Raw genomic sequence first — 24,118 nt, forward strand, 5'->3', positions numbered from 1 at the left:
GTTTTTGTTTGAGCTAGTAGATCATAAATATTTTTCACACATGTCAGACAGGATATCATTTTAGCAGAAGCATTAATCATTTCAGCCTACTTAACAAACACACTTTATTCTCTTCACTGCAGTCAGGCATGTTAAGTGGGTAGCATAAAATACAATACTAAAATAAACCAAAGGCATTGTGGTCAATAACAAAATAAAGCAGAGACAGAAGAGAAAGCATGTACTCTACAACACATTAGTGATGCATTTTAGGTAGGAAGTCAGCAACACATACTACAAAGTATATACATTTATATAGATAAAGATGGCATACAATTATTGAAATTTCCTCTTTTGCTGCATTTATGTAACGTAAAACATTTTAAAGAACCTAATCAACCAATTAAGTAAACTATTATAATTTCTATATTTTACATTGGACTATTTGAAAGAGACAGACTCTCCTGGAGCACAGATGTTTTCACTTATATTACAGTATGTTACAACATATTTTTTTTTTAGATCTGTAATCAAGTGCAAAATGTAAAAAGAGTTGCTTTAGAAAACAACATTCAGAAAAAAATTGCATAAGTTTATTTGACAGAGGTACACAGAACAGTATCTGACAGATATTATTTAAAATTGGCGTAGTCTGAGAAAATGTCAACAAAATCCTGAACCACTTTGTAGCAGAAGTCGTATTGCTCCTGGAAGGAAAAGCAAAGGAAAAGTGTTAACATGCATGTATGTGCAGAAACGGTTCCAAACAACACAAACTTGAATAAGCTGACAGTTTCTGCACAGCAGGTTTGATATTATCTTGTTTTCCACCTACCACAGTCTGAACCATGTGTGGTCTCTGCATGCGTAAACTCTTGACTGTCTGAAAAACGTCCAGGAGGCCTTCAGCTTTCACCCTCTCCAGAATGTTACTGAGGGCAATGAAGGTGCCGGTCCGACCTGCACCGGCACTGAAACATGAAGGACAACACTATCAACAACCACATCACATAATGCACACACTGGAAAGCCTTCAAAAATAGAGATTTGTTGCAGGGTTGCAGTTGGGGAAGAACATAGAGAACAATTTATAAATGCAGCTCAGAAGTAGAACAAGGAAATTAAAAATTCTCAAAGTTTCTTAATTTCTTTAACAACAATGTTGCAAGGAAATTCTTGTAATCTTAGCAGCGCACCCTTTTTCCATTTAAATGAAAAAGTTTGCAAGAGAAAAGGTGACCTTTGTGTAATAGTGCTAATAATCATCCTCACTTAAAGAGAGGCTAATCCAAACGCTAACACTAATCAGTTTGGAAGCTCAGTGTTTGACTGAGTCAATGTTTACAATGATGGTGGGATGGAGGGAAAGACAGAGAGACGAGGAGCAAGAGTGATTCGGAAGAGAAGCGTAGAGAGACGTTGGGGATTGCAACGGGTTAGCCCCATTCCCAAGGGGCGGAGAAAAAGCTTTAAAAAGCCCCTCTTAGACAAGTGGTGATGAAGGAATAGAAGAGAGTGATGACACCATTTCCTGTCGTTAGCTCATCTTATCAGATTAATCATAGTGGGAGTCAGAGGAGATTTCACTTTGAGAGGTTTTAATTGACTGTGAATCAGTGGATTGGATCAATCCCACAGGGGCATGCTGCTTTAGAATCACTTCACCTGAAGCTAGGTTCTGATCAAAGCTTTCACAGCTAAGTCTTTATAAGGGATCACATAAGTGGTTTAGGCATAGAACACCAGGTCTACTGAGGCAAAATGTAGAATTTATTGTAACAGACATTTGTAGGAAATCAGAGTCTGTAAAATTGAAATTCCTTCCAATATCACTCTGAGAAATTCCAGTGTTTGGGTAACAAAGATGCAGTGAAATGAAAAGGGTTGTACTGCAAAAATAAGAGTGGACTAATGCAAGTACAGGGTAGATATAAAAGGATATATTGTATATAATTTTCATCCGAGGATGCACATAATGCTGCAGAATTGTCAATCTGAAGTTTCTCACCTGCAGTGCACAATTATGGGACGGTTTCCAGACTGCTGCTGTTGCCTCTGCACAGAGGCAATAATGTCAATCATCCCTCTTCCCTCAGCTGGTATTCCGATCTCAGGCCATCCGTGGAAGTGGAAGTGTCGGACATGTTGTGACTGCTTTTCCTGAAGAGATGGAGAGCTTACTCTGTTATTTTCATGCAGCTGAAAATGGTGGATATAATGATATTTTATGCACTTTAAACTGCTTCATCTGTGAATGCAGCACAAATATACCAGGAAAGCAATTATGCTACAATATGTTGTAACTAAAACATTACGCACTGGTCTGTAGGTGAGCACCATGTCTTTGAGAGTGAAGGTTTCACACTGCGTATCTCCAGTCAGCTCCACAGTATAATCTCCAAATGTTACACTGCCCTCTGATGGCCAATACTGGAAACACTTTTCCTGGTAGGAAAGGTCAGATGGAAATAAAATTAGGCTATGTTTGACTGATTTATATCCTATTTTTCGTTTTATGCATCCAGTGTGCACCACAAAAGCACTATAAAACAATTAGATACATACACAGTATATCAGGAAAAAAGAAGACAATGAAGTAACAGAATAAAAAAGGCTGTTTACTGTTCTCTTCTGCAAGAGCACCACACTGTACCTGCTCCCTCTCCTTTAGTTCGGTGAGCATAACGATTGAATGACACCTCCACTCCCACACCATCCTCCAGAAGTCCTCCACTGTGTGAGACAGGGGGCCCTGGGTTGCGATAAAATAGTCCTTCTGCCTGTAGCCCTGGAGGGTAGATGATCCAGTAAACAAGACTTGAGAGTGCAGCAAACATAATATTTTGCATTGTTTGTAAAGGAAACAATGAGCTTTATATATACTTCTATGGGAAATCTATACAAGAGGTCGTGAGGGAGTGCTTACATCAATAAAGGAGGCATTGATGTAGTCGGTGAACTCCTGTCCTCTTTTCACTGAGAGTATTACTCGGTTGAAATCATCTGCAAAAAGAAAAAAGGAAAATGAAACTTTCCACCAGTGATTCCTAATAAAATAAAAGTTTGAAAAGGCTGATGGAAAAAAATCAGCTAAGTAAAACTTTAGCTGTGTTATTAGGGCCAAACACGCCAGAGCTCATATTGGTTTGCACTGTAAAAAGTTGTACGCTGGCTGGCTTTTTTTCCCACTGTTCTCTCAAGTTTAAGTCAAGATGTAAGCTCTACTTAAATGTAATTGATCACACAGACATGATCTGATTTGCCTGATATCTGTGTACGGCATCTATAAATCACCATCACTGTGATACTTTGATGTTACGTGGATGTGATGTATTATGAAACTGCTCGGAGTATCAGAGTATTCCTTACACGGAATGATCTGAAGCACACGGTTCTTCTTCATGTTGGCAGGAAGGTTCCCAGTTCTCATGTTCTCCTTCATTATGCGCACGTTGGTCAGTTTCTGATGGGAGAAAACATGGGCAGATGGACACAAGCAAAAACTTTGTTTGTTTGTTGTACAGGACGGTGCAATGCTAATAAACATGGTGAAATAAAGCTAGCAATGTTGACTATATTTTAAAAATGGCAACCACTAAAAACACAAGCTGGACATAAACAGTTCTAATCAGTCGAGGAGAAGGAGATAAGAAGAAGATAAGGCAACAGGGATTCATTTCACTTGGTGTGTAGGGACTCCGCAGCGAAAACGAGAAATTTTCACAAAGCTACAGTAAATTCTATGTGGCAGATGGTGGCGCCTTATTAAGTTTTACTTGATTCAAAGCATTGTTATTTATGTTACCACTGCCAAGAGCAGCACCCAGGGCAAGTTTTCCATGAAAATATACCCATGCAGGGCGCAGGGTGATGGGGACGATTCATTACTGACTGAAATGTTTAAGAGTGAGCTTCTTTCTTCGTACCCTGAACTCCTCCTCCAGGCCCAGCCTGTCGTGGGGAGCCCTGGTGTTGTGAAGCCTCTGCAGATGGCCCTCCAGAGAGCACACATCTAGCTCTGTGTCTCCATACAGATAGTACTCCAACACAGCCTGGTAGATGAAGGAGTACTGCATCTGAGGAGGAAGATAGACGAGAGAAAGGAGAAGAGGAAGAGGTAGGAGTAGTCGCTTTAGTTTGCCAAAAATATTTCCTGCTATTTTAGTATCATAGACAGTTGTTGCTGTTTTCGATGTCCTCGCTTGTTTACCCCTCGACTAGAGCACTGAGTTGAGCTGTCAGTCCAAGATACAACAGGTCAGAGAGGGTCAACACTTACATCTGTCTGGATGAGTTGACAGCGCTGTTCTCGTATTCTGCTCACAAAGCCAAAGACATCCACCCTCTGTTCCATGTGCATCATGTCGATCATGCTGTCAATGACAATGAACGTCCCAGTCCTCCCCACCCCGGCACTGCAGAGACACAAACAAGAAGAAAGCACAAGGTCTTAACAACACAGTGTAGCTACGAAATGAAAATGTGTCAAATAAGAACTCTATCCAGCATTGGATGTGTGGTAAAAAGATTATCTGTAGCAAAAGAGGAACACCATAGAAGATTATCATAGGCGTAATGCAATAAAACAGACATGATATAAAGATATAAAAATATTTTTGCATTCCTGCTATGCATCGCCTTTTTTCTTAACATAGATGTCAATTGACGGCCATGAGCATGTGTAAAAGCGCTTCACCTCTGAAGCCCAAAAAAACTCCTAATAGATTTACAAGGGTCATTTCAGCAGACGGCACCTCTGGGAGCACAAAGCTGGGATTCCACAGCAGGGTGTTGAAGCCTCTTCAATGGGCCCCATTCAAGAACAACAGTCCCTCTCCCCGAGCACCTGTTGCAGCAGTTGCTACAATCGACTACAGATTTCTTTGGTGAGGCTTTGCACTGATTGGCCAGACAAACATATGCACATACCAGGCAAGCTATTACAAAATAACTAGATAATGCTAAAAAAATGTATATATATGTGTTGATGCTTTCATTCATCTACAATTAACTTCTCTTTGTTATTTTATACATTTTAGCTACTGTTCACCTTTAATCTTTTTAAACATAACTCTATCAAATAATTAAGAAATTCAACTTTAACCTTATTTAACATAATATTATTAAATTATTATTAGGGAGTTCGCCTTTGACCTCTAATTCCATTAAAACCAGGAAATCTTTGTCGTACCATTGAAGTATGACAACAGAAAATTCTTCATTTTAAAAGTGATTCCACCTTTTCAAGAATAAATCAGGACTTCGGGTGGAAAAAAAATGCAGAGCGGCACCATGTATAGCAATTCTGAAATCAACTTTTCTATTTATATGACTATAGAGGTGATGCCTTTTTCGGGCTTCTTTTATAGTACACGTTTTACCTGCAGTGCACAACAATAGGTCCAGCATAGGATGGATTGACAGCCTTGACCTTCTTGAGGAATTTCAGCATGCCGATGGGCGAAAACGGCACCCCGAAGTCTGGCCAGCTGGTAAAGTGGAGCTGGGTGACCAGGCGGGGAGCTCGGGGACCATCACTGCCCTGCTGTGAAGCACAGACACACTAAGTTTATACGTGTGCATGAATAATATTCACAGTGCAGCGATAAATCAGTCAACTGACTTGTTCAGTCGATGAAAAATTGGAAACTGCAGGAAAGGTAACCCTACATTAACTGAATTGTATTTTTTGTCATGTTGCAATTTGTGAAAGCACAAAATATATTTAGTAAACGTGTGCTGGTTTTCCTTTGCCTCACATATCTCATGAATGCTCTCTCAAGAGAATGTAATTTCATTCTCTTGAACACTTGGTTGCTCTGTGTTCAGAGGAGCTGAATGTAAAAGCAACCAGTCTGTCAAGCTTGTTCTGCAGTGCTACAGCACAGTCACACTTTTCACAGAGTCAGAGAGGATATCTGCACTTCTCTGGCTTCAAATAGAGAGGGAACAAAGTGAATTTTGCAGTCTGAGGGCTTTGCTGTACTGCGATGGCGCCCAACTCGGCAGTCAAAAACAGAGGAAACACAGATACTGTGTGTGTATGAACCTCTAAAGATGAGATGATGTGAAAACACTGCACAGTAGTAGAGTGTGTATATTAAATACACTCGTACGTATATCGATTTTTGTTTTTGTTTTAAATCTTTCATGCTGGTCCATTTCAAGTGTTTTTCGTTTATTTATTATGTTTTGTGTCCTATTACAGTTTACTAAAATGTTCCAATTTCCCCATGGGAAATTGAATATATTAAAATTTTTTTGAATACCAGCTCCATGCAGCTTTGTTTGATGTTTAATTTTTAATAATATTACTGCTATTATGATTATGTATTTTTATAACAATTAAGAACTTTATTAAAATATTATGATATTGAACATTTGTATGTCTAATTAGAGACAGCATTCATCTTAAATGATTTTTCAGAACAATCTCTGCTTATATTTGGTATAATTACATTTTCCCTGGTCTACGCTGAGCCAGCTGTGTGTTTAAAACCACACATGCTCTAAAATTTAAATAAACCTATAGTTTACACCCTTTTAATATTTGTGCTGACAATGTGCTTAAAACAAATGTATCCTTTATTAATATCATTAATGTCCTGATATGTAGATCCACATATTTTACTTACATATTGAACACAGAATTTTCTAATAGTGTAGTCCACCAGCACAGTGAAGTCCTCCATTGCCACCCTGATATTGCCGTACATCCAGCAGCCTTTCTCTGGCCAATACTGGTAACATTTTTCCTGATAAGAGAAGAGAAGTTATTCTTTTTGAGCCTCCAAATAACACACACAGTTTATTATCATTGCAACATACATTAAAAATGTTTGTATAACAGCGTTTATTGTGTATATCGTTATGTGCACGTGTATAAATGTGTATTAGACGATGTGTATTTCACAATCCAATTCAAAGGCAATCACAAGGACTTTGTGCATTTCTCTGTCAGTCAATAAGATCTTCACAGTGACGTTTCAACTCATTAACTAGATTCTCAGACTAATTATCATGAAGCCTCTCAGGATCTTATCAACAATTATTCCATCATTGATCCCCAATGCCTCTATTCTGCCGTATCAAACTTAATGTTGAGCTCTCAATTGATCATCCCTTTGAGGCTAAATTTTATGCAATGCTAAGTAATCTGCTGGGTGACACTTTGTATAGATTCTCAGTTGGGAAAGGGGTCAAATAAATTATACCAATGACTTTGGGTCATGAGAATACAAAAGGATTTCGCTAATGGTGCAGCGGAGCTATATAGATAGTATAGCTTAATTCTATAACACGCCCTACTCAGTAGTATGCAAAGAATGCAGCGCAGAGGGAGAGACAAACCTCTTTCCTTTCTTTCAGGTTTGTCAGCATTACTATAGTTGCTGTTTTTTGTTCCCAAATCATCCGCCAGAAGTCGGCTACTGTCTCAGGCTTTGGACCTGCAGCAGAACCAAGAATATTATTAAAAATATCAATATTAAACTAAAAAAAACAGATGATTGGAAACAAAATGACTCATAAAATGAAATGAAATGGAATGAAATGAAATGAAATCTGCACTTACCTTGAGCTGCAATGAATTTGTTCTTCTCTTTATAGCTCTGTGCAGGAGAACATAGTATTAATGGCAATTTATCAAGAGCCTTACTGCATCATCTGCATTAAAAGCTTAATTGTAATCAAGACTCACATCGATGTAAGATGCATTTATGTAGTCTGTATACAGATGTCCATCGTGATTATTCAGTACCACTCTTGAATGATCATCTGTGGAAGAGAGAAAAAAAACACCAACAGCTTGTAAATAAAGTAAGTTCTTATTTTCATTTTGGCCCGCACCACCTTACCTTAAGATTTAGAGATCAATAATACTTCAAGTCTAAAGGTTACATTAATATTGTTGGCTGCAGAATATAGATCCTCACTCACATGGTAAAATGTTTGGGTATCTGTTTTTCTCTCTGTTGTGCTCTCTGCTCGCCTCCTCAAAGGACCCGTGGTGGTAGTAACATGGCAGCGACTGTAAAGAGAGAACCCCAATCTTCATGAGATGAAAATAAAGCCACTGGTACACAGCCTGCTGTCATAATAGTTTATTACAATTTTCTATATTTGTTCTATACTTGCAGGACAAAGATCTTCACTCCTGCATAGTCCACACCAAATAAACTCGTGCTTACATTAAACTCTTCTCTGAAGAGCTTGCCATCATCGGCAGAGCGTATCCGGTACTCCTCCTCCAGTGAATCCATAGGGATGGGGAAGTACCTCTTGGATGGCGAGGGAGATCTGGGGAGGAGGACCACTGTCTGCTCTCCTGTGTTTAAAGGAATATATGGCAGTCAGAATGCTAACGGTTCCCAAAAGAGAACATTACAAGCTCTCATAGCACCTGCAAAAACAAGCCCGATGGCCATTAAGATTTCCTACTTCTGTGGGTACATGACAGAAATGATTTCTTGAGTCATAAACATAGTGCTGCTGCTCCTGCACGAAACTGTCTTAGCTCAGAATTTGGCCTTTCCGTTTATTTATATATTTTTTACTTGAAGTGAAAGTTTATATGGCTCCCTACGTGCTGGGAAAGCTAAGAGCCTTCAATAAGCTTTCCAGCTACCTTAGACTCCAGATCGTGAAATTTTCCTAGTCCATAAAGCATGTAGATCTACAAATCAAATGAAGAAATAAAAAAAGCAAACAGCTACATTACATTTTCATGCACTGGTAATTATATTGAGTGCAACACAACAGTACCTTGTTCCTCCAAAAAGCCATTTGGAATCTTTTTATCCACCGAGGTAACAAGAGCTTTCCTGTGGTTTTTGAACCTATAGCAATGACAGAGAGAGAAATAAAGAGAGCAAAAACTGTCAGAGAACATAAAGGGCAGAAATCTGTATTGAAAAAGCTAAAATGAGCTGACCCAAATCTATATAACAGAGCGGTTAAGCACATAAGGTAGGCAAACACCAAATACCAAAACCAATAACAACCATCTGAGAGAGGAAAAGCTGTTCCTCCTCATGTCGGCTTCAGGACGCAGGAGCTGGCTGGTCAGTGAATGAGAATCTGCGGCCTGACCTGACCTACTTGTTTTTGTTTGCTGTCTTTACTTGAGGTGCAGCTGTTTACCCATAAGCCAATGCTCACCGCCTGTTTCCAAACCAGCCCCACCCCTATGCCCTGACCTGACACACTCACTCTCACACACATGCTAAAAGGAAGGGAGAGAAAAGAGAAGTAAAAGAGATGCATTCAAAGGCAGGCAAATAGTTGAGAATGCATGTGTGACTGCAGGTTCGTTCACCTCAGACAGTAGATCGTCAGCAGGACAACAATGATAAGAAGCAGGGATATGACCAGTGTTGAGGGCAGCACATGAGCACCCTGATGGGTGGGGTTTTCTGGAGGGAAGACACAGTGAATCATATTAGTTATATTCCATAACACATCCAAATAAACTCTTGACATTTGAAGGAATAGTTTGACATTTTGAGAAATATGCTCACTTGCTTTTTTGCCAAGAGTGAGATGAAAAGATCGATACCACTCTCAAATTTGTCCGCTAAATGTAAGCTGTCTGTCGGGCGTCATTTAGCTTAGCTTAGCATAAAAACTTGAAGCTGGTGTATGGTCCCTTACTACTGACACTCCTAAATGTGTTATGTTTTTGTCTGCTGATTTCTGAATGCAAGATTTGAAGCTCTGTGGTGAAAAAATAAAAGAGAGTATGGAAAAAGTGTTTGTGTTTCAAGACTACTGCTCCTACTCTGTTTTCTAAAATATAAAATTCAAAATTTCTAAAAATAAATTGATCATACAAGCAGAGTGTTTTTCACGGTGTTTGGAGCAGGCGTGTGACTGAATGCGCACTCCTACGCAGAGCTTCCTCTACGCCTGTATGTCACAGCCTGCAAAATATCTCTGCCCCAAGTGACTTATAACTGTATCAAATCCAGACATCCACGACCAAATTAGTTTGAAAGAAAATGCAGCTTTCATTGAATTTCATATATACACAGCATCACAAATAACCAAATATTAAGCTTGTCTGAACATTTATGAGTTATGCGTGATGCAGTTATTAGAAAAGTAAACGGAGTATCTTTTCTGCATAAGGAAACCATACTTTTATGGCTGCATTCATTGTCATTTCCATGGAGAAAATTCAATTATTTAACCTTTTTCAACTAATTTTTGCTTCTTATTTATAAAAGAGACTAAAAAATATGAGGTGAACAATAATATTATATTGTTTATTCAATATGTTAAGGGAAAATAAAACGAGTACAGGTAGTCACAGCATCCTCCGCACCCAGAGCCATGAAGTTTTTGGCCCTATCCAACATGAGGCCAAGACCGAGCTCAACAAGTAATGAACCCTTCAACATTTTATTTACATGATAAACATCTAGCTATTTGTCCTCAGATGTCAAATATGTTCCGAAAAATCTACCGAGAAGTCTGGAAATTTGAGTCTGGAAAAGTATGGAATTAGTTGTAAAAGTATGCAATTGAAATGGAAATGGAGTAGTAACCCTGGGTTTTACGGGTGGTTATATGACACACCGTTTCTTCCTGGAAGTCATCAGGAAGTCACTGCTCCCTGCCAAGAAATAGTCCAAGATATAACATGTTTAATAGTGAGCTTTAGTGCTGCTGGTAGGAAGATTATTTTACCTTTGGACAGAGCCAGGATAGCTGTTTCCCACTGTTTCCAGTCTTCATGCTAAGCTAAATTAACCATCTCCTGGCTGTAGCTTTCATATTTAGTGTGTAGATGTGAAAGCAGTATTGATTTTCTCATCTAACTCTCAGCAAGAAAGCAAAGAATTGTATTTCCTGGTATGTCAAACCATTCCTTTAAAATCTGATCCTTGCTAAGTACAGTGTATTGCTCTTAAGTCGTTGCAACAATTACCTGCAGTTTGGTTCTCATGAGATGAATTATTCACGGCTATAGTGATCCCAATCAGAAACAACACCATTGTCACTGTGGATGAAAAACAGAACAGTCACACAAACAGGAAAAAACAGTTAAAGGCCCTGTAATTCCTTACATATTCCACTGGAAGGCGCCAAACCAATATGAAATGCTTGCTAGTGAGGCAGAAAGGCTTTGATAAGGCTTGGGAGTGATGTCTGTGTGTCTCTCCGCTGAGCAGTGAAAATCCTTATGGGAAATCTGCTTGCAGCCTTGTCCTGTCAGGCCGACTTGAAAGAGCAGCAGCATCTCAAATAACCTAATATTCAGACATCAAACCAAAAAGGGGGGCATTAACCCATAAGTGACAGTAACCATATCCCCTGTGGTCTCAGGATTTGACACTGTAGTTGAGATCAATGCAGTGTTTGTTTGAAGCCGTCTCATTTTGCAGTGTTGTCTTTGATGTACGGCACTGTGCAGCCTTACAAAACATCCTGCATGATGAAAATAAGACATCCTGTTCCTCAATAGTACTTGTACTGTGTCCAAAAGGCACAAATATGTTTTTTTTAGGAAATAGTGATATTGATAAAAAGGCTTTTATAAAGAGTGTTGTGGTGTTAAAATCTGCATATGTATATAGGTTATATTGTTGGCTTTACGTAGAAGACCAGATGGTGTTGTTTTCCTTTTTACTGCAGCTTCTCCCTTTTTCTCCCTCCATCACACTGTCTCTCTCTTTCCCTTCCTCTACAGTGAACCGTAATTTATTTCGAAACCACATTCTCACTCTTCCGTTTTACTTTATTGGTGGAAGCTATTAGTGATTTATTTGTGGCGGGGTGTCTTTCCAAAAGGAAAAGGATACGTCACTTTCCTCCCAACTACAACAGAAGTGAATCGGTCCTGACACATTATCTTTGCATCTTATTATCTCCAAAATTGTAGAAGCCAGTCTCTCCAATCTCACATCCATTTCCTCACATTCTCCCCAAGTCGTTCAAATGAGAGGGTAAGAAATCACAGAATAAATTGGGCAAACAGGGTAGATCTGCCTAAATGGCTTTGATGGAGTAAATGAGAGAAGGAAAATTTGAGTGTCCTAATTTGTCCTCTGTTCAGAGTACCCTTCTTGTTATAAAGGCCAGAGGATTGGATGGAATAATTCATTGTGTCAATTTAGTTCGTCTAGAAATGGATCATCTAGGGGCCTAATTTGAGATGTTTGAGAGAATGTCTTGCACATAACCCTGGGGGGGGGGTTCATATAAATATATCTCACAGCACTTTTGTAGGAAACAGAACTACATAATAATGCACTAACAATGTGCTCACAACAAAAATTGATGTTGAAAATTATAAAGTATTATTGGACAACAAATTAAGGGGTTTGGATTTTGCACATTATACAGTCTCTTCATGCTGTACAACACCAAGGATGCTGACACACATGCATTTGCACACTAACAGGCATAATCATGGTGGCACTGGCTGAAAAAACTCCTTTTATTTAATTTGCATAATGTTCACAGTCCAGTTTTATGCCTATTTTTACCCAAATATCATTAATTACACAAATTTAATAAACCTACACCCATCAATGTTACAGAATCATAAGTGGGTGCACATACACAACATACACACACCATGTTTTCTCATTTTACATGTATGCATGCCTGCACATACATCCCACAGCCAAAGGCTATGTGTTGCATATGTGCCGCACTCTGTTGGAGGAGCAATTCTCTCCCCAGTGTTAACAAGCTGACAGTGTCAGCACCTGTTCCCCACACCCCACTGGGCAAGTCACATCCACTCACACAGCCCCATCCTACAGCTCTATGCTGCAAGGCATGCTGTGCATACGGGTCACTGCATAGGCCAAGGCATATCTGTCATCTCCTGGCAGCTATACAGAGCAGTATACACAAGATATAGCCAGGAAATGAAAGAATAGAATTGAAATGTAAAAATATGTTTAAATAATAAGTGATAACTCTGATCTAGAGCAAGTGATTTCCTGACAGAGGAAATGCTAAAAAATAAAAATATAATTGAGTTGGCATGTATTGCAGTGAGGGCCTCTGGCCAACAGAGGGAATTGATAACACAACTGTAAAAGTATGCCAAGCAGAGGAGGAAGCAATAGTAGACATCTCATTTCTTGGGAAAGCAGGACATCATACTGTGCAGACTAGTTAAACAGTAATTGACAGTGTAGTCACCTATTTGTTTATTAATGGGGGTTGACTGCACTTATCTTAAGTCACTTTTGACAAAAGTGTTGGTTAGTGCAATGTAGTTTTTCAAAAGTAATTAACTACAAATGTTACATCTTTTTCAGAACAAAGGGAACACGAGATTTTGTGTTGCTTTTGGTAATAAGTGACAGTTGCAGGTCCTGAAAAGGTCTTGAAGTGTCATCCCACATACAGTACAATGCATCAAAGTTCAAAAACCCTTAAATATACGTATATATAATATATATACAGTCTTTATATCTTCAGTTCAGCCTTAGAAGGCTTAAAATTGTTGCAGTTTCATGTTGCAGTTTTAAGAGGAGAAAAAAAAGGCAAGTCATGGTGACACTAACAGGATATGACTTTCATTGCTGTATCTGCTGTATCAAATTGTCATTATCGCAATGACTGTGGTCACATATTTTATCCTTCAGCAAAATCTACATTTATCTTCATGGAACTTATCATGACTCATTGTGACAAATTATTCAACACAGCCTCTGCCACTTACTATTACACAATTTATATATCTTAATCAGTATATGACATCATCTGACCCTCATATGAAGAGCCTCATTTTATACAAGGTAAAGATGCTTCAGTGTAATTGGTTGCCATCCATCCATGCCATATTGCATCATTCATTCCAAAGCTCTGCTTTTCTGTCTGTCTGCTTTTCTGCTTTTCCTGTCTGCTTAATGAACAACAATGTGATTACTTCATTCTCCAGCACCTGCTTCACATAAATGTTCCAGTGAATTAAATTATACTGCTTCACTTGAGCTGGGAATGCAGAAGAAATGTATCCCACCCATGCATGATACAATGCTGATTCAGAATGTACAACATGCTGGTTGAACCTTGGGGGTAATGTTAATATTTTGTGCAGTAATATGCATTATTCAACACTGATCAGCTCTGCTTTTGTGGTTGTGAACAGAGATGAGATGGAGGTCAGAACATGAAGTCATAGAAACTTCAAACTACCGCTTAATTACTGTACACCTCTTAAATTCCAGTAATCATAACACCCTTAAAAGGATCTGTTTCACTTCACTTTAATATATCTCCCTCACCTTGGCTCTCACATGAAAAAATGAAAACGAGACTCAAAGAAAATTGACTTCAGACACCAACACCAACCACAGAAATTTTTTCCTTGTGGCAGACCTGCACCCTGTTCACTCATCTTTATCATTAATTCAAACCAAACTGCAGGGGAATGTGATGAATTATCCATTTCCAACCAGAAAAGTAAAAAGGGGACTAACGCAGGCGATTTAACCTTACAGATGTGACCAGAGGGCAGATTTTCTTTTGCAATAACAATAAAGCTAAACGTCAGTTGTATCAAAAACATTGCTATGGGTGCTGAAAAATATATTTAAGCAAACACTGGTGCAGAATTCTGGATATGTAGAATAAAGCATAATCTTTATGACTCCATGCTGACCTCCTGACCTATTTTAAACACCCCATATAAATAATAGAGTTATATGAGCATGCCACAGAGAAAAAAATACATATTGTAATGATGCAGTTTACATATAAGACGCATGCGGTATGGAACATGCTTCTCATTACTCAAATGCATGTCATAAAAAATAAAATGTCTTCAATGAAGTTAAGTATAGCTTTAAATCAATTTTAGCACTCGTAAACATTTACTTATATACTTATTAGTATGTTAATGGATCTATTGGCAGGCCCCACTATCTGGTCAAAGAACTGATGGCTTTCTTTCTGGACTTTTTAGCAAACACATTAAGTACGACAGGAAAAATTCAAAGTGATTTTTGTCATATTTTACCTCTGTTGACCTGCTAAAACCTGCAATATCATTCATAAGAGAACATATTTCTTTGCAATCCTCAACTAGTGTCATCCTGCCCCACTCTGGATGGAGGATGCTGCTCAGAATTATTGAGTGACATTACCTACTTTAACCGTGACAACTACTGAGGCATCTACACTTAACAGTTTAATTTTACAATGATAGCACCCATCGTTTATTTTTGAATCTCAGAAATGACTGTTTTTTAGGTGAATAGTCACGAGAAATAATCTCCCGGGCAGTGGAGCATGACATCTACTGTCATGGTTGAAACTGATCAGGTTTGTTGTGTGGATCTCGTTAGGAAATCATAAAACTTTGTAGAGCATAGGCACTGATGGTATTAAAAGTTTTGAGGACATTCAGGAGAATTCATACTCTACTATCTTTCAGACAGGGTTAACATAGTGTATATTAAAATTGTGCAACTCATACACGGTTTTTATTCTTCCTCCCTCTGTGCTGTCTAATCTGCCACGGTGTTTCCTTTTGAGGTTCTTTTATTATACTGTATGCGTTGTCATTGTGCTCTGGTTTAATACCACACAATAAATTGCATCCCTGTATTTGTGAGCAGTCTATTTCAACTTCACAGCCAGGAACCTGAATGAACAGCTTGCTCAGTAACCCTTCTTTACATATTTTTTTTTTCAAAGGTGTAAAGAGAAAGCATGGAAAAGGCAATAACAAAATATTTACACCTTTATAAAGGTGCTGCAATGAGGTGCCAATGGGAACCAGCTGGCAATGATTATGGTGATTTTTATAGGTGGTCGTAAAATCTACAAATTTAAAAAATGGTTTAAAAAAGCAAAAACACTGCCAATAGTACATTTTACATTAGCACTTGGTACTATTCAAATGGCACCAGCACGAACACGTCTGTTGCTTTCATGCTATGAATGCACATGTACTATGTTGATGCGTCATTTCATATAAAAATTCAAATAAACTCAACCCTAAATCCCTACAGTTCCTGTTTAAATCTGCTTTTAGGTTTTCAATGCATCCATTCTTTATACCTGCTGATCCTGCTTAGGGTTGTGGGTGCATTCAGCCTACATGGGTTTTATATTGTACAGTGAGGTATTATGAGTTAGTGAAGGGACTGTATGAAACCACATCTAGCCACAACCAAAGACAACTGAATAATGTTTGAAAGTAATGTGGGTACGATATTCTGTGTGTTTCCATTCACTACACAGTTCAAACACTTTTCCATGCTAAGTACAGTGCAATGAAAAAAAAGTCTATAGCCACACTGAGGCTATACTCAGGCACAGTGGTGATTTGAACCAAAAGCTAATGTTGTCGATCTGGAACCATAGGAGCAATATTGCTAAGTATAAACAGCAACTAGAAACAAATTTCTAAACATTGGTGGAGCATAAAAAATATGGAAAAATACAGATAGAACATACAATGGACAGATACTTAGAGATATTTTGAAATGTTAGAACAGTGATTTGCTTCATAATAAAAGTAATAAATGTCCTTTTTATGGAGGTATCTCAAACAGTAACAAAATATATCAAATAGCTGCATCCAATCATGTCTCAGATCCTACACGCATCAATACAGCCTAAAAGACAAATCCACATTTGTGGTTGGCACAGAATAGATGGCATGTCTTGTACACCAAAAGATAAAAGATGTTGTTTCCAAGGAGAGAAGGAACAAAGACAGTGCAAAAAAAGGAATACCAGAAGCAGCCACCGCTTTCATTGTCAAGTGCCAAGGAAAAGGATGGAATTAGAGCACAAACACATGTCAGTAAAGTGTGGCAGTAGAGAGAAGAGGAAAGATGAGAGAGGAGATGAAATGAGAAGAGAGGGGAGAGGAGTCGAGCCGGAGGAGATAAATGTCTAGATTCTGGGTTCAGAGATAACAGACATAATGGAAGACATCCTTAGTACACAGAGGCAGTAAAAGGGTTGAACCTTCACTCTCTGGTAAGTCACTGCTATATCTTCAAATGTAGCTCGATGTATTTCACATGTAAGGAAAGCTTTACAACAATGCTGCCTTTCAAAATACACCTGTCATGCATTTATCAAAACATTACATTACAAAGACTTTGAATACTATTGTATCTGTATCTCTCATCTTCTTAACCATTCACTGTCTGCCACATAGCTATAGTCAAAAGAATCAATCTGAAGAAATGATTTCAAATACAAATCGTCTTATCTAGAAAGGAGACACTGTAAATATTGGATTAGTTCCCATTAATGGATTGAATTTCAATTGATTCCCTGGACTGACTGAAACCGCATTGACTGTGTCTGTGGTCAGAAGGATTAATAAAAGACTTACACTTCCAAGCAAAGCCGGTGTAATCTGGTATCAGTTGACCCGTCAGTCCATAGCAGCCATTCAATCCCAGTTCCTTTCTTGGTTGGACTTATTGGGGGTTTTCTACCCTCAGTCCTTCTCCTACTCACATCCTCTCTGAGGTCTCAGTAACTATACCAGTTGAAGAGATGATTTGATGTTGGTTGTAGTGCCTGAGGTCGTTTTCAGCTGTGTCAGAACTTCAGATCGGGATCAAGGCACATCTGATCATGGAAACCTGGAAAATGAAGCAAAAGACAAATAAGCAGCCTTAAAAAGCTCAACCAAACCCAAAAGCTTGTCTACATATTATATTGTTACATGGTAGTAGAGGCAGATTTTCCCTGACTCACTATCTGAGGCTGACTCATAGAAAAAAAAAACATTGAAAATGAATACTCAACAAAAGAAAAGTGAAATGAGTGGGAGTTTTCATCTTCCTGCAGAATGTCTGAGAACCTGACTTTGCACTACAGGACTTTAATAAACCGGGTGAGTGTGCATGTGTACTGTATGTAGACATGCAATCATTTGTACTGCACATGTCCAATGTTTGTGTACTGTTAAATGGTCTCATCGACAGCAACCTCTGTTACAAATTACAGAAACGACTGTTGTTATTTATCTCCAGCCATGCAAAACTAATTCTCCCCAAATGAATCTTCCCGAACATCTTTGTGGTACACATGAGGAGTTTACACACATTGACCAATTGATTCCAACAAAATAATGATAAAAAATCACTTTCAAACCAAATAACATTATCAGATTTGTGTCCACAAACAGCATTAAGCAAGAGTTTCTGACTTGCACAACTGCCCATGAATGTGACTGTATGACAAAAACCAGTGCATAAAATGGTTGGAATTAATTCTTCACTATTTACACAAAGACTTTACTGTGATGTTATTCTGTCGCCTTCCTTGAGTCTGGGAAAGAAGGCATGCCCCTTGTGCCCACTCACTCCTACTCTCCCAGAGTCCTACTGCCCACAGGTGTGAGACACAAAGCCATATTGTTAACACTTGGCCGTTGTAACGCAGTCGAGCAGAAAGCTGAGGAGAGGAGGTGAATTAGTCACTAGACCCAGCTGGACGAGCCCTCTCAGTCTGAACGATGGTGAGGAAAATTAATGAACAAGGTATGGAAAAACGCTTTCCATCCCAGTAGAGAGGCTGTGCTCAGCTTTTCCAAAATGTTGCATAGTTTTTGGTGTTAAAACACAAACATGTTTGCCATTGAGAACACAGAACTTAGTATTGCACTTTCATAAAGTTGTGGGACTGGCAAGAGACAGATTAAATAAATAAAGTCAAAGCAGCAGAGGCTTAGTGATCCTGACTTTTAGTCCCTAGTAGTAGGGTAGGGTCCAAAAACACTAGATCCTATACTTCCCATGACGTAACTGGAGAACATCTTACATTAGAAAGTCCCTGCCTACAGTATGCTTTTCAGACTCCAAGCTCAAATTGAGATTACTCAAGTGATGTCATTAATTGTTTTGCCCTGCCCACAATTAGTAAATTGACATTGATATGTGAAATGGTTGGAGTACTCCTTTAAAGTTCAATGTCTCCAACGTGGTTCAATGTGGCGCCACTTTCTCAGATTCAAGCAGCTGCATATTTAAGTTACTCTCCGGTGCATTTATTATACATGTGGAAGTGGTGAATGTACTGATGATATAAGGTTGAGCTAAAATTATATGCTGAGAAATGTGACCTTTGACCTGACCCGCAAACACAAATCCTATTACTGAATCTGTCAGTCAAAATGAATCACAGTGTAACCAGGCAGAAATGCAATATTAGCGCTGATCTCTCAATCTGAGGGCTTTTTCCGCTCCCAGGTGGAACTCCCTGCTTATGCACGGTGGCTCTTATATAAAACAGCAAAGTTGTTATGCAGTAGGTTTAAGAAAAGTTTAGTTACCAAGCAGTTGTCAAAAGACATAAATAATAAATAATATAGGTAATGTGCTATACTGAAGTAATAATATGCTTCGAAGAACAAGGCTAAGCTTTTTGCAGTGGTAATATATTATCATTAATGATAAAAAGCCTGAGCTAAATGATAATAGGTATAAAAAATGTATAAACTGCTAAGTTATTCATACTGTATTTCACTTGCCTAAAAGTCCCTTGAGAGACTTTTTATGAAACCATCTTCATCTTTTTCACACAGAGTATTGTTCTCCTTTCAGCTCTGCACATTCAGTCCAAAAAGAGAGGGAGACATGCTCACGGCATATGATTACTGCAGGCACAAGCACTTCCTTTCTGTGCAACTCTGCCCATTGACTAAGAGGGGAAACATGCAGGTCATTAAAGTTTTATAGCAGTGCAGTCATCACCCAGCAGTGCGTGGTTCAATCATTAATTTATACCAAAACAGGCAACGCCGTGCTTTACTGTAGCAAAGCACAGCTATGAAATAAAGTTACCATTTTTAAAATCGTGATAGGCATGTTAAAATCTTTTGAAATCCATGCACAAATGTGATGGGTGCTATTCACATAGCCCACATATTCAATGGATCTAATGTTAGCTATTCACACGCTGTCTTCCTGAAAAATAAATCCAATATTGATGACTTCCACCCGAGAGGCACACGTGGTGAATCCATGGTTTCATACATAATGGGGAAAACTAGGGCTTCAGAGAGCACAGATGCATGCAGTAACCTTCATTCATGATCCTCTAGCAAGCTGAGATTGTATTTTATCAGTCCGTTTGGACAATTTGATTTCACAGACAGTGTATATAAGTTCAAAGCTCTGAGTATCTGCATGTTTGCAAATTGGATTCTCTTTAGGAACCCAGTCGGAGCCAGGGGTGTTTGGTTTTTCCTTAGAATAGTATTTGCTATGTCTCTGCTAATATTATGTGTCTTTATAAAGCTGTATGATAGACCCATAGCTGTTTTTTGATATTTATAAGGAGATGTTTTTTGATACCCTGTACAACCTAAGCTATTTATCAAATACACTGTGAAGAATCAGGTACCTCCTCCGCCTACAGTATGTAAATGTGATTGAGGAGACTCCTTCCCATGATAGAGCAGACCTGTGTCCTATCCTCTATATATTGTCATGTCCCTCAATACCCTGAAGAAGACTGTCATGTTGAAATGTTGATAACTTATTAAACTATTTTTGCATCGTGGCTACGGGTGTGCAACTTCCTTCCGTCACGCTTGTATTTTTATTATGGTCAACACTTCTCCACCACTCATGTGTGTTCCTCATCTCTCCCATCCTGTAAATGTGAGGTTGCTCACTGAAAAATTACCTGAACAGACATCAGTGGAAATGCTGCTTTCTACAGTATGAAAAAAATAAGTATCATGCTGAAAAGTCTTTTACAAAACATATTATCTATATTGTACCTCGTTCATGTGAAGACTGTGCTATATATTTTTTACTCACAGAAACGTTGAACCTTAACTGACTGGTCTACTGAACACATCAGTGCCTATGCCTCAAACACCCATGCTTTGAAATGGGTGACTATTGCCAAGGGAAATAGCTGAGAAATATTATTTCTATGCCTCTATATCAGAGGATGAGAGGAGTAGTTTGAGGACTCTGAAAATGACACTTCTGGGGCATTGAATACAGTAGGTGAAACCAGGGACAAGAGATAATAATCATTGCAATTACAGCTTCACCACTCGTTCTGCCACAGCTCAGCCAAGGGTAACAAGTTTGGTCCTTTCGCTATAGAGTCCAGTAAAAGTGGCCTAAACTGCGAGAACAAGCAAATAGTGTCTCTGCTATTCAGCCATTTATCACATTAAAGATACATTCATGTTGTGATATACAGATTGTTAGGTGCGTACAATGTTTTAAACAATTTCATGGCTTCAGTCTGATCCAGCAAACTGCTGTTGTAATAAATATGTTCCGATTTGCTTTCTTGCAACTGCATTTTGAACGTCTTCTGAAACAGCTGTTTAAGAGCAGTAGCTCTCATTTAAGTGAACAGTCACTTTCTTCCCTCACAATCTGACAGCGTGACAACGTTACTTCCTCTTGTCACAGCAAGTAACATTACAAGTTGTGGTTTAGCTGTGAAACAATGACCTCAGCAAGAGGCTAAGCTTGAAAAAGACGCAGTCTATTAATAGTGAAATACAAACAAGAACTGGCCTTGAATCAGAAGTTAAATACAAGAAGAAAACTGATGTGAGAGTGCGGTGTGCTGTGCTATATTAACATGTGTGAATGCAATGCCTGAAAGATTATAAGAGAGCAGAGTTCATTTCACTCAACACACTTTATCATCATCATCATCATCATCAGCAGCAGTACTGCAGAGACAATCAGAGTGTCGTCCTATCAAAAACAATTGTAGTTTGTCATGAGGTTATGAAGTTTTTCTCATCCTCTTGCTTTACCAAACAGCTCACTCTTGTCAGTATACACACATGCACTGGGAAGGCCATACACCTTATTTCAATGATAATTGGTACAAATTATGCTAGACAACAGACAAAGACGTCAACAGTGACAAAACATTTCAGAGCAGTGAATTATAAAATGTAATTACCCAGGCATGTAATGAAAAATGTATATGGCTACATTCACCTCTGATTAGCTCACATGACTAAGTGTGCCAGCCATGTTAGCAGAGTGCAAGCAAGATAATGAAATGTTAAAATATGAATCAGTTTGTATTAAAGACTTTGGCTTTTCCTCACTGTGCAAATGTGTTCTGTATGAAGCATAAACTCTCCAAAACAACATCCTCTGTGAAAAGATGTTGGCAAATCTACAAAACTTCAGGTGCATTCACACTGATTGCGAATAGGCATAAGTCTATACAAAATGTTAGGATGGAAATACCAGATTTTTTAGAAGAGAAGAGAAGAGAAGGGAAGAGAAGAGAAGAGGGAAATAAACTTCAGCTCAGAGGACATAATTGGACTCACTCTCGATTGTCTTCAGTCTGTGTGACATCTTCAGTCATACAGACTCTCCCCCCATCACTCTTCCTCTGCTCTTTCATCTCTTTCAGCCCAGGTGTTCAACACCTGTTTCATACCTGATGACACCAGCAAAACTGAATTTGGTTTTATGATTGTTTATAATCTGATAGAGCATCTATGGCAACCACTAAATTAGTCTTCAAGCGGATGGCCATCATTTTAAGCAAACACTACCAAAGAAGTGGCTGACTCAACAATGACTCAAGTCTTCCTACAAATATCCGGTTTTTAAATGTCAAAATATCTCCTCATAACAAAGCTCCTCATTTGTATTATTCATACAACATCAAACTGTTTTCCTAGTTTTAAGCTAACTTTAATGCTAAAACACTTTAAAACAGGCCATTGTGGATACATTTAACACCATCAGCATCATTCCCACCTTAGGATATTGAAAAGCCATTATGAAATGAAGCTTTGTATTAGCATGTGTCTAACAATAGCTCATGTATTCCCAGAGCTACTGTATGTAGCCCAATATTCAGATCAGAGATGAGGAATCTGAGGTAATTCTAAAATTAACATCAGCTTTTAGTAGGCCATTTAATCAAGGGGATGGAACTGAAGGTCAAATTATTGTGAATGAGGCTATTGTGAATGAGGGATATTTATAATTCATGTATGAACAATTGACATTTCCATTAGTTTCCCATACTGCAACATTTATGACAGAGTATCTCCTGGTTGTCTATTGTTATCATAGTAATGCCTGTCTGAGTCTGAACCAAACAAATACTACTATGAAAATATATCTCTCCTGTTCTTGTTCCATATTGATGGATCAGTATTTATCAAAAGTGTCAAAATGAAAATGACACAAATATAAGATTTTGAGAAAATGTGTGGAAGGAATGGAAGATTGTTCTTGTTATTTTGAAACCAAAAATTTGACCAGAATATGGCCTTTGCAGAAACTGACAGATTATTATGCTTTCAGCTGATCAAACAACCCATATGATGCACACTACAGCATCCCATGACTGTTGTGTATGCAGCCTACAGGCCTCTCTACTGTGTACTGTATGTGTACTACGTGTACCTCCCCCTTGCGTTTTCTGTCTAGACCGGTGAGGATGCTGCATATCCAATGCGCCCCCTCCCAAAAAATCTGATCGGGAATTCTAACCCAAAATAAAATATTCTCCAGATTTACCATCCACAATATGCAACTGTTGGTAAAAGGGGAAATATATAACCACATGGAGCATCCTGGTGGTCGCAGGGCGTGTTGATTTGCTCCACTAACCCATATTTACTATAGTCCATGTTGTTTGCACTGAGTTCACTGACAATTATATAAATCGCAGTGGCTCGTTTTCTTCTCTTGAGATTTGTTGTTTCAAAAGCTTTTCGCGAGATGCTGCTGTGTGATTTTGTCAGAGATGCAGGAAGCCTCATGTAGTAGATCAAAGCTACACTGGCTGTCAGAAAAGATCTCAAAAATGAGGCTGGGTAAATAACCGACAGAAAACAGTTTACGCACAAATAACGCAGAGTAGCCCCACTGTTTTTTTTTTTTTAGCGCTGTTTGTTTGTTTTTTTCTCCATCTTACCGTGGTACTCTGCGATGACCTCGCCTCACACGGCGCAGCGGCTGATGATAACGGTTTGTGTCCAGGCTGCAAGGACCCGACGCCTGCGTCTCCTGGTATGTCCTCCTCACATATAGATATATATATATATAAAAGCATACACACACACACACACTCACGAGGTTGACAAATAATCAGATCGGAGCCGAAAAGAAAGCGTTCAGGTTCTCTTGATGATCATGTTTTCTGCAGATCTCTCTGAGGATGCGCTTCC

General features: G+C 38.7%; 1 protein-coding gene across 1 annotated transcript; it reads right to left on the bottom strand.

Annotated features, from left to right (window-relative positions):
* Positions 1–87: 87 nt before the first annotated feature.
* LOC137197155 (receptor-type tyrosine-protein phosphatase epsilon-like) lies at positions 88–24,001 on the bottom strand. The gene is made up of 21 exons (XM_067610343.1): positions 23,866–24,001; positions 17,306–17,561; positions 10,910–10,981; positions 9,296–9,392; positions 8,743–8,816; positions 8,169–8,305; positions 7,918–8,008; positions 7,679–7,755; positions 7,553–7,589; positions 7,330–7,427; positions 6,615–6,734; positions 5,361–5,524; positions 4,259–4,394; positions 3,906–4,055; positions 3,349–3,442; positions 2,906–2,982; positions 2,633–2,767; positions 2,299–2,424; positions 1,988–2,139; positions 815–950; positions 88–686 (listed from the first exon to the last, which is right to left on the bottom strand). The coding sequence occupies exons 3-21, from the start codon at positions 10,974–10,976 to the stop codon at positions 612–614; spliced, it is 2,043 nt and encodes a 680-aa protein (XP_067466444.1). The 5' UTR covers positions 10,977–10,981; positions 17,306–17,561; positions 23,866–24,001; the 3' UTR covers positions 88–611.
* Positions 24,002–24,118: the final 117 nt, after the last annotated feature.

The sequence above is a fragment of the Thunnus thynnus genome, chromosome 14, assembly GCF_963924715.1.
Source record: "Thunnus thynnus chromosome 14, fThuThy2.1, whole genome shotgun sequence".
Classification (NCBI taxonomy): Eukaryota; Metazoa; Chordata; class Actinopteri; order Scombriformes; family Scombridae; genus Thunnus; species Thunnus thynnus.